This window comes from Triticum aestivum, unplaced genomic scaffold (genome assembly GCF_018294505.1).
Source record: "Triticum aestivum cultivar Chinese Spring unplaced genomic scaffold, IWGSC CS RefSeq v2.1 scaffold129602, whole genome shotgun sequence".
NCBI lineage: Eukaryota > Viridiplantae > Streptophyta > Magnoliopsida > Poales > Poaceae > Triticum > Triticum aestivum.
In genome coordinates, this window is record NW_025226162.1 from 63,866 (window position 1) to 74,791 (window position 10,926).

Here is a 10,926-nt window from a genome sequence, read left to right on the forward strand (position 1 = left end):
TTCATTTTTTAGAGCAACTTTCGATGGTTTCGTAATTACCATTTCATACTCCCTGATCCATTGCTAGCAAAAATAGAGTATATTGTAAGTACATCATGACCAAGAGTGCTCCAATTTTTCATTGGCGTACTTGCTAACAATTGGTGCTTAATTAATTACAATCTTGCATGATGATCTTTCCTGTATGTGGTTTGAAATTTACCAAAACCCATCTAGAAATTTTTTGTGGTGAATCGGAACATGGTGATTCGAGCAGTCCCAGAGACCTGAAGTTGTTTACATTTGGCCAGACGATCTATGTTGTGGGTGCGTTTTTCAGAAATATACCACCACTCCAATTTCTTAGAAACAATTACCAGTAGGAGTTTTCATTGGTGGTTGCATTCACTAAATTTCGGTGTCGTCTCTCACAGTTTTTGGGTGTGTTTACTGGTGGTTGCATTGTTATCTTTGCGTTTGTTATGCTGGTATCTGGTATCTGGTGTTTATGGATATCGCTTTAGTATCAATTTCAGTTCGGTTTGTTATAGTTTGTAATAGGAGGAGATCATGATTTCTTTGGAGGGGGCGGCCCCAATTTCCTAAAAAACAAAAAGGTAGTGTTTGTAAGAGGAACTGAAACAAGCGAAATGTGATTGTTCCATTATAGTAAATAACAACGCATGCCTACATTTTGGTTGGAGCAAGAAACAGGAATCTAATGTTTTGCCAGCCATGCATGTGTAATAACGACGCATGCGAGTACTGCTGAATATATGATCCATAAATCAGAAGTGCACATGGTACAAAGTACAACAACCTCATGTATCTCCTCAATGGGAGAGAAGTAACAACCAAACATCGATACAATAGTGTGACCGGCCATGCAGAACTGGCTCGACATACATACTCCTCTCTGTCTCACATGAACAGCATTTATTCGTATATATGTGTGTATGTGTGTGTGTGTGTGACCCGAACATAGTTAGTGTCGATGGATGGCACTATAGGCGGCGACCATGGTGGCCAGTGGTTGATCAGCGAATCTTAGAGCAGTCCACGGATGAGCTAATGGCGTAGGGGATGCTGACGCCGCACTTGGAGGGGATGCCTGCGGCCTTTCCAGCGTTGAGCCCACCAGCAGCACTCTTAATGCACTTGCACGCCGCTTGCTTGTCAGCGGTGCTCCGCGCTGCGCCGGCCAGACTCCTGACACCACTGCAGCAGGCCGCAGGTGGGCTGGAGCCGCTGCCGCGTGCATAGGAGATGCAGGGGCTCAAGGCAGAGCTCACCTGGCCACAGGAGATTGCAGCGTCTGTGGCTGTGAGGACCATTGCTGCCACGAGGGTGAACAACACGAGTTGAGCAGCTGCAGCACGGGCCATCTTGATCAAGCTAGCAATAGTAGTAGTGCTGAGCTCAGATGTAGATGATGAGATGGATGGACTTGCTAAGTGGTTGTACTTGTGAGGAGTTCTGTAGGGGATGCATGAGCTTAAATAGGGATTCTGGCAAATATGGGATCCCATTCGTAATAACTGTACACAAGTATTGCGTCCAGATGGACCAATTGGGTTGATGCACGCGAGCAAATACATAAATTTAGGTTGTTGTTTGAAGTTGGAATCCATCGATGGTCGTTAATGCATTTTGCTGGATGTTGAGTTGGGCCCCATGGATGGACCTAGCGTGTGCACAGCAGATTAATGACGGGACTAAGAGGTTTACCTAATCTCAGTCTCTCGTGGAGTAGTGTAGTTGAGTGCATTGATGACAGTGAGCTCGAACCATGAACTACATAAATCTGACGGTGCATGTGATCTTATAGGGCTCTAGTTAAATGACTTTACTCATTCTGTCTCAAATGTTAAATTCGACAATGTGCCAATGTCACGGTTTGATACTCATCGATGTCGTCTTCAAACGTATATTTTGAATATCGATTTAGTTTCTATGAAATACTCTCTTGTCCCATAATATAAGATCGTTTCTCAAGCTAACATAGCTTGAAAAACGATTTTATATTATGGGACGGAGGGGCGTGTCTTTCAAGTAAATAGCAACGTATTATATATGTCAATTTGACTAAGTAAAACATCAACTATATTTGGCAAACGGCCTTGGCGAACAGATCCTGATAGCTCAGTGGTGAGGCGAATACGGGTGGATTGTGCCACTACCATAAGGCCTATGGTTTCTCGAACCACATGTGTCATGCCTCAACATGGCAATGGGTGCCCGCAACCCGCAAACCCGACGGGTAAAAACCCTATTAGGGTAAGGGTTTGAGAAAATATATACCCATGGGTATATAAATGGGAAGAAATTGTACCGAGTGGGTAAGGCGGGTACGGGATGGGAAGGCCATACCCATACCTGAGTACCGGCATATCCGCATACGGGAAGACAACCGCCAACCTCGACCCAAAATCCTCTCCCCTTAACCACGTGCATGATGTTGTTTAAATGTGTTGATCTTGTTTTGTGAACTCATAATTTTGTCTTTGATTTTGGTGATCTTATTATATAGTCGCCTTCACTTGATCATTTCTATGTAGGAATTGCACAAGTAGCTTGAATGAAAGAAAATTAGAGAAAAATGTGTCCCTCTTGTTTGTCTTGTAATTGAAAAAAGAAGAAAGAAAATATGTCAATGTTTCTCTAAGAAGTTCACTTAGAGGCTACTCATCCATGATTGTAATTGGAAATTGTTTGGTGCCATCTAGTTCAAGCTTATTGTTATCTACTTCTAAAAAATAATACCATTTTTTATTCCATCGCACGTGGTATATATGTGCTGAAATACTAAAATGTGGTATATATGTGTTGATTTTTTGTGTATATATATACTAAAACTCATGCCAATATGGATGGAATTTGAGAGGTGTAACACAGAAGACTCATCTCATTATGTGCCACTGATGTAGGATCTCAATCTATTATACGATGCCACCATGGAAAGAGGTCCAGAGGGTGCACGCATGGGATGTAAAATAGCACAATTTGGAAACAAAAAGGTAATGAATAAAAAAGGGATTTCTATTTTCTATTCCTATGACCTTGGTTGCTTAGTACTCCTCAGTTTTGCCCCACACAACTAACATCCCTCACTTTTCTCCACCTCGCCCGACACTCAAAAATGCCGAACCGAGCGTTTCTGTCCGGTCAACATAGTTGACCGTTACCTGGCGCATATAGTGATGCATGGAGCACCCGGGAGCCACCTGTCAGCATATTTATTAGGGAAAAATAGTGGAATATAATGATGGTCGGGCATCCCAGGACCCACATGTCAGTGTCTGGTTTATTTGCAAAATTAAGGGTGGAATACAGTGCCGCCCGTGGGGGTCGAACACGAGAGCAACGGTTGACTATGCATAGTGTGAGCCATTTTAGTCGGATGTGTCTTTGTGCTTATTTGCAGAGCCTCGACTATATGACCTGAATTTTTTTAGGGATTCTACATTACAGAAGGGCACACGAATCAGTGACCCTGGAAAGAAAGAACGTGCCAGTGTAAAACACATCGGATTCTGAGATTCAGAAAGTCTTAACAAGCACGATTTTTTAACAGGGGCGACATAAGATGGCCAGCCAGCGTCGACAGAGGCTAGTTGTCTTGATCGAACGAAAGGATAATGGTGCCATCATCGTCGTTGTTGTGGTCTTCATCGTCAAAGGAGAATAGGACGACGACATAGAGTGGCCGCCCTCTTCTGCTCTGCTCTTAAGCTGCCGCCACTTCTTCAGCCGCCCGACGCCTAACAGCCTCTGGCTGCGATGTGGACAGAGACGCGGCTAGCACCACCTGGTTGAGCTGCTGATGCGCCGAGCACAGGGCCTCCTCGGCCTGGGTAGTGAGCAAGACAACATCATATGCAGGAGTCATCACATCTTCCTCTACCTCGTCTTCCACACTGTGGACATCGAGGTGCTACTGCATCGCCTCGAAGGCCACCTCCTTGGCGCCTTCCTCCTCAGCCTCCCAGCGATTACGAGACAGCTCGGACAATGCCTGCACGAGCTCGGTGTTCTTGGAGTAGGAGCCCAAGCCCAGCGAGCCCACGCTGGAGTTGGGGCTGGTGCCAGTCTTGGAGCCCTTGCCGGAGTTGGAGCCCGCTACCGCTGGTACCGGGCACCGGCGCCCTGGGGCAATGACCTCCTGTGGAGAACCTTGCGGTCAGAAGCTGCCTTACCATGGCGGCTGTACTAGGTCTGGATTGGATTTCACAACCCGTGGAAGCAATGGAGTGAAGTATCGGTGGAACGATTCCGAACACCGGTATTTAATCAGTGGAGTACCAGGAAGGGGATGCAAGTGGTGGCGGTTGATTGTTTTCACGACATCTAGAATTGGCGGGAATGCACGGTGGCGGGAAGGAGCGGTGGAGGCGGTGGCTGTGGTAATGGAGCACCTCCGCGTGGCTCTCCCCTCTTGGTGGCATTCGTACGGGCGGCGGCACAGCAGAGAGAGCTGCAAATTTTGCAAAAGACCCCTTGTTGACCGAACAATATATAACTAGAGCCCAAATAGACTGGATACTTTTCGAAAGACCCCCTGGTTATGAATGTGGCCCATTCATTTTTTATCCAAAGTAGACCACATACGATACACAATGCCTCAATTTCATGAATTTTCTTGTTTATTTCTATATTTCATCCATTTAGTGAATTTCTAGAGATTTATCAGGACTTGCTCAAATTTGAACTACAAGTGTGATTTTTGTTGGTCCTGAAAATTAGAAAAAAAATCATTTTATGCTTATAATTGGTAGTGTAGGCACTGGGCACAACCAAAGATGAAATTCCCAAGCATTTGCTAGGAATGGTCAACCTTGCAAGTTTGACCATATTTTGGAAAAAAATCAAAGAAAATAAAAAAACCTAAAAAATTTAAAACCTTTTGCATTGAGTGATCTTATGTGAACATGTTAGTAGGAAATATAATAAACTTGTAATACACAAGTTTAAAAATTGGGTCGATGTATATGTTGCACTTTTTTGGACTACTTGCATACGTGTTGCACCATTTTGGACTACATATGTACATGTTGCAATTTTTTTGATAAGCTCTGCAAGTGCATGATACTCTCATTCTATGTTGACCTATTTTTGGTTATTTTTGCATGTTGCACCTTTTTAAGTAAGTGTTGCATGTGGCTACTTTTAGAAAAGTTTGCATGATGCATTGTTCTTGAACATGCAAAAGCCACTCAACGTAGGTATTCCTAAAGGTAGCATACACCAACTTTGTAAACACATTCAAACATAAGTTGACGACATGATTAAGCTTAGCAAATCATAGTACAACAACTTCATATTTTTTTTCAGTTTACACTGGACATCCACATATTGGATATTTGTCACTAGCGAGAAGGGGGTTGGAGACGCTTAAGATGATGAGCCAGGAGGTGGTGGGACCATTGTGAACTTTGCCCAAATTGAGCCGAGAGCTCATACGGCTCCACCACTATTGGGACAGTCTTGCAACCCGGCTTGGACTCTAAGTAGGGCCGCTACAGATCCTCCCCGACACCAGCCTCCATCAACTCCTGGTCATTCATCTCCTCATCCTCGTCATCCACTGGAATGGTCAGGTTCATGTCTGCCGACGAAGGATGAGCGATGATCTTCATATCACCAGATAGCACACCTCTTCTGCAACCTCATTCTGGATGATGATCTCCAAACCCCCTGGTATTTGTCGTCTTCCACATCCTCCTCCCACTCCTCGTCGGAATCCTCCCCCTTCTCCTTCTCCTCGTCAGAATCCTCTTCCTTCTCCTCCTCTTCGGAATCCTCTTGCTCCTCCTCCTCCTCGTTACAAATCTCTCGCTCCTCCTCACCAGGATTCTCCTCCCCCTCCTTATCGTTTGCATCCTCCTCTTATGTTTCCTCGTCAACGATGTCAATAATACGCAAATTTACCGACCCTTCCGGCTCTGGATTCGACGACGATAGGCAGGAGCAATACTCGAACCATCGCACTCGTTGTTAAGGATCCGGTGACCCCATCGCTTCTTCCATTGCCTAGAGGATAATCTCCATTGAGATTGCGCCATTGTTTTCATGAACCATCCGCTTCAGTTCATCCGATGTTACTTCCAAGTTTAGGCCCAGCGAGTGCAACTCAAGAGCTTTCTCGCTCAGAAACCAGGAGCATATTTCCACGCACTTGCCAGCAACTGCTCGTCTCCGGCTCAAAATTCTTCCATTACCCTCTTCCAGCTAACTAGATCTAGCAATGTAGCAAAGACGAATTTTGCAAATCAAATTATTAAAAACGAACTCGATTGTAAGGGTCAAAATTACCACATAATCTAAAGTGGGCTCCTATGAACGGATCCTAATTTCTAGTTTTTTTCTTTCTAACTAGCTGCCACTATAAAAAATGCAACCTTAAAAAATCTTGCATAATGTTTGCAAACTGGTGCAGCTCAATGAACAACAATTCAATTGCTCAATCGCCCATTCAATCGAATGATCCAAATTGCTATGGTTTCTATTAGAAACGTACATGTCGACCAATTATATCGGATGGTTCCTGCAGGCTGCGACGTATCACTAGGTTGCTTCGCTATCGGAGCTCAGGCGGACGGTCAGAGTGGGTGGCGGGGCTGCTAGGGCACAGCGGCGCCGGGCTGCTGATGACCCACAAGTATACGGGATCTATGGTAGTCCTTTGGATAAGTAAGAGTGTCGAACCCAACGAGGAGCAGAAGGAAATGACAAGTGGTTTTCAGCAAGGTATTCTCTGCAAGCACTGAAATTATCGGTAACAGATAGTTTTGTGATAAGATAAATCGTAACGGGTAACAAGTAAATGAAGTAACTAAGGTGCAGCAAGGTGGCCCAATTCTTTTTGTAGCAAAGGACAAGCCTGAACAAACTCTTATATAAAGCAAAGCGCTCCCGAGGACACATGGGAATTGTCGTCAAGTTAGTTTTCATCATGCTCATATGATTCACGTTCGTTACTTTGATAATTTGATATGTGGGTGGACCGGTGCTTGGGTGCCGCCCTTCCTCGGACAAGCCTCCCACTTATGATTAACCCCTCTCGCAAGCATCCACAACTACGAAAGAAGTATTAAGGTAAACCTAACCATAGCATGAAACATATGGATCCAAATCAGCCCCTTACGAAGCAACGCATAAACTAGGGTTTAAACTTCTGTCACTCTAGCAACCCATCATCTACTTATTACTTCCCAATGCTTTCCCCTAGGCCTAAGTAATGGTGAAGTGTCATGTGGTCGACATTCACGTAACACCACTAGAGGAGAGACAACATACATCTCACCCAATATAGAGACAAAATATCGAACGAATACCAAATTCACATGATTACTTATAACGAGACTTCTCGCATGTCCTCAGGAACAAACGTAACTAACCACAAAGCATAATCATAATCAAGATCACAGGAGTATTAATTATCATTAAGGATCTAAAAATATAATCTTCCCCCGGATAAACCAACTAGCATCAACTACAAGGAGTAATCTACACTACTAGCAACCCACAAGTACCAATCTGAGGTTTTGGGACCAAGATCGAATACAAGAGATGAACTAGGGTTTGAGAGGAGATGGTGCTGTTGAAGATGTTGAAGGAGATTGACCCTCCCTCGATGAGAGGATCGATGGTGATGACGATGGCGATGATTTCCCCCTCCCGGAGGTATGTTTCCCCGACAGAACAGCTCCGCCGGAGCCGTAGATTGGTTCTGCCCAGGTTCCGCCTCGAGACGGCGGTGCTTCGTCCCGAAAACTTCTTCTTGATTTTTTCTAGGGTGAAAGACAACTCATAGCCAAAGATTGGCATCGGAGGCCTGCCAGGGGGCCCACAAGGTAGAGGGCGGGCCCAGGGGGTAGGGCGCGCCCTCCACCCTTGTGGCTGGCAGGTGGCCCCCCTCTGGTTCTTTCTTCACCCAATATTTTATATATATTCCAAAAACATGCTCCGTGAAGTTTCAGGACTTTTGGAGTTGTGCAGAATAGGTCTCTAATGTTTGCTCCTTTTCCAGTTCAGAATTCCAGTTGCCGACATTCCCCCTCTTCATGTAAACCTTGTAAAATAAGAGAGAATAAGCATAAGTATTGTGATATCATGTGTAATAACAGCCCATAATGCAATAAATATCAATTTAAAAGAATGATGCAGAATGGACGTATCAACTCCCCCAAGCTTAGACCTCGCTTGTCCTCAAGCAAAAGCCGATATCGATAAATATGTCCACATGTTTAGAGATAGAGGTGTCGATAAAAAATAAAATATGGACATGAGGGCATCATGATCATCTTTAGAACAGCAACATATATTGTCATATAATTTCTTATGCTAAACTAATAATTCGTTCACAAGGTAAAGTATGAATCAGAAACTTTATTGAAAACTAACAAACTATGATCTTAGTCATTGAAACACTTTCAATTTATCATAACGTCGGAAAGAGTCAATTAGACAGTTTTTCAGCAAGTCCACATACTCAACTATCATTTAATCTTTCACAATTGCTAACACTCACGTGATACTTATGGGATCAAAGTTTCTATCGGACACAGAGAAAGATAGGAGCTTATAGTTTCGCCTCCCAACCTTTTACCTCAAGGGTAATGTCAACAATAATATTTTATGAAAACCTACGTCCGAGTGGATATATATGTCGGGAGCTCTCCAACACATAGAGCTTGCCAAAGGAAAAAGTATAAAAGGAGAGGTGATGATCACCTTGACCCTTGTATAATAGTAGAAGATAAAAGTAAAAGATAGGCCCTTCGCAGAGGGAAGCAGATGTTGTCATGCGCTTTTATGGTTGGATGCACAAAATCTTAATGCAAAATAACGTCACTTTATATTGCCACTCGTGATAAAAGACCTTTATTATGCAGTCCGTCACTTTTATTTCTTCCTTATCACAAGTTCATATAAAGCTTGTTTTATTCACACTAATAGATCATACATATTTAGAGAGATCAATTTTTATTGCTTGCACCGATGACAACTTACTTGAAGGATCTTACTCAATCCATAGGTAGGTATGGTGGACTCTCATGGCAAAACTGGGTTTAGGGATGTTTGTAAGCACAAGTAGTATCTCTACTGCTTGGTGCAAAGAATTTGGCTAGCATGAGAGGGAAAGGCAAGCTCAACATGTTGGATGATCCAAAACAATATAACTTCTATTCGGATGTAAGAAAACAAAACTCATTATTTTGTCTTCCTTGTCCAACATCAGCCTTTTAGCATGTCATATTTTAACGAGTGCTCACAATTACAAAAGATGTCCAAGATAGTGTATTTATATGTGAGGCCTCTCTTTCTTTATTACTTCCTATTAATTGCAACAATGACCAAAACTATGTTTGTCAACTCTCAATAACTTTTATTCATCACACTCTTTATATGTGAAGTCATTACTCTCCATAAGATCAATATATGATCTTTTTATTTCTTTTTATTCTTTCTTATTTAAATCCCTCAAGATCATAACAAGAAAGCAAAGCCCTTATCTCAAAACTACTCTTTATTATATAACTCACGGACTCGATTACATAGATGGGGATCATAAGGCAAAACTCAAAGCTAGATAAAACTAAAAACTTTATTCTACTAGATCAAGATATAACCAAAAGGATCGAACTAAGAAAAACGATAAAGATAAAGATGTGATAGTGATACAATACCGGGGCACTCCCCCAAGCTTGGCAGTCCAAGGGGGAGTGCCCATACCCATGTAATTAGATCTCTTTCTTCATAGGTGATGATGAAGGAGTTGTTGCATTTCTCTTCTCTAGCTTTCGTCTGAGGCTAAAATTTTCCTCCCTTAGATCCTCATTCTCAAGCTCGAGTTTCATTATCTTTTTGCATGATGCCGCCTTGCTGTCCTGCGAAAAACATGGTGGGATAGATTGAACCTTAGGGAAGCTTGACTTCTTGAACTCCACATGCATATCGCCAGGTTGTGGTAGTGGATCGTCCTCTTCACCGGAGCTTGTCTCCTCCTTCCCCTTTGGGTCATAGTCTTCTTCTTCCTCCGTGGTCCAGCCATAATCTTCCACATCCCCAAATGCTTTTGGGTTTGTGATGTGATCATACATGTAGCTCTCTCCCTTCGAGTCTTGGGATGATATCTTGCTTCAAATCTGCTGCAGGAACAACTCAAAACGAAAACAGAGGAATTTGTTGTGGTACGGTGGTCAAAACCTTCGAGAGATTATATAATGAATTTTTACCGACCATAAGAAGTATTCTGCAAGAAAACGGAGTCCGGAGGGCACACGAGGCAGCTACAAGGTCGGGGGGGGAGCCCAGGGGGGTAGGGCGCGCCCTCCACTCTTGTGGTGGCATCATGTCCCTTTCGGACTACTTTTACTTTTCCATTTTTTTAATATTCCAAAACAAAGAGATCTTATTATTGGAAACGTTTTGGAGTCGGTTTACTTATCGTACCACATACCTATTCCTTTTCGGAGTCTGAAACATTCTGGAAAGTGTCCCTTATGTACTCCTCCGGGGTTACGGTATCAATTATATTGGTCTCAAAATTTACGCGAGTACCTCACTACTGGAATCAGCTAATTTGCCATCTGCCAGATCTTTGCCGTATGCTAGCTGACGGCAAAGAAGCTCTTTGCCATCAGCTACCCAAAAGCAGACGGCAAAGCAAGGGCAGACGGCAAAGAAGCTCTTTGCCATCTGCAAGCTCTTTGCCATCTGCCAGCAGACGGCAAAGAATCTTTGCCGTCCGCTGGCGGACGGCAAAGAGTGAGGTGGCCCCCACCCCCCGCCCGTTTGGGAAAAACTTAACGGGCCACCTCTTTGCCGTCCGCTAGCAGACGACAAAGAGGCAAAAAAGCGGACGGCAAAGAGGGCACTACCTAACGGCCCGTACCCCCCCGCCCGTTACTCACTTTCTCTCCTCGCCGGCCGTTCTCTCCTCCC

General features: G+C 43.8%; 1 protein-coding gene across 1 annotated transcript; it reads right to left on the reverse strand.

Moving 5' to 3' along the window:
- Positions 1–742: 742 nt before the first annotated feature.
- On the reverse strand, positions 743–1,447 carry LOC123172511 (non-specific lipid-transfer protein 4.1). The gene has a single exon (XM_044589468.1). It carries the CDS (start codon positions 1,362–1,364, stop codon positions 1,017–1,019), a length of 348 nt encoding a protein of 115 aa, XP_044445403.1. The 5' UTR covers positions 1,365–1,447; the 3' UTR covers positions 743–1,016.
- Between the last annotated feature and the right edge of the window lie 9,479 nt (positions 1,448–10,926).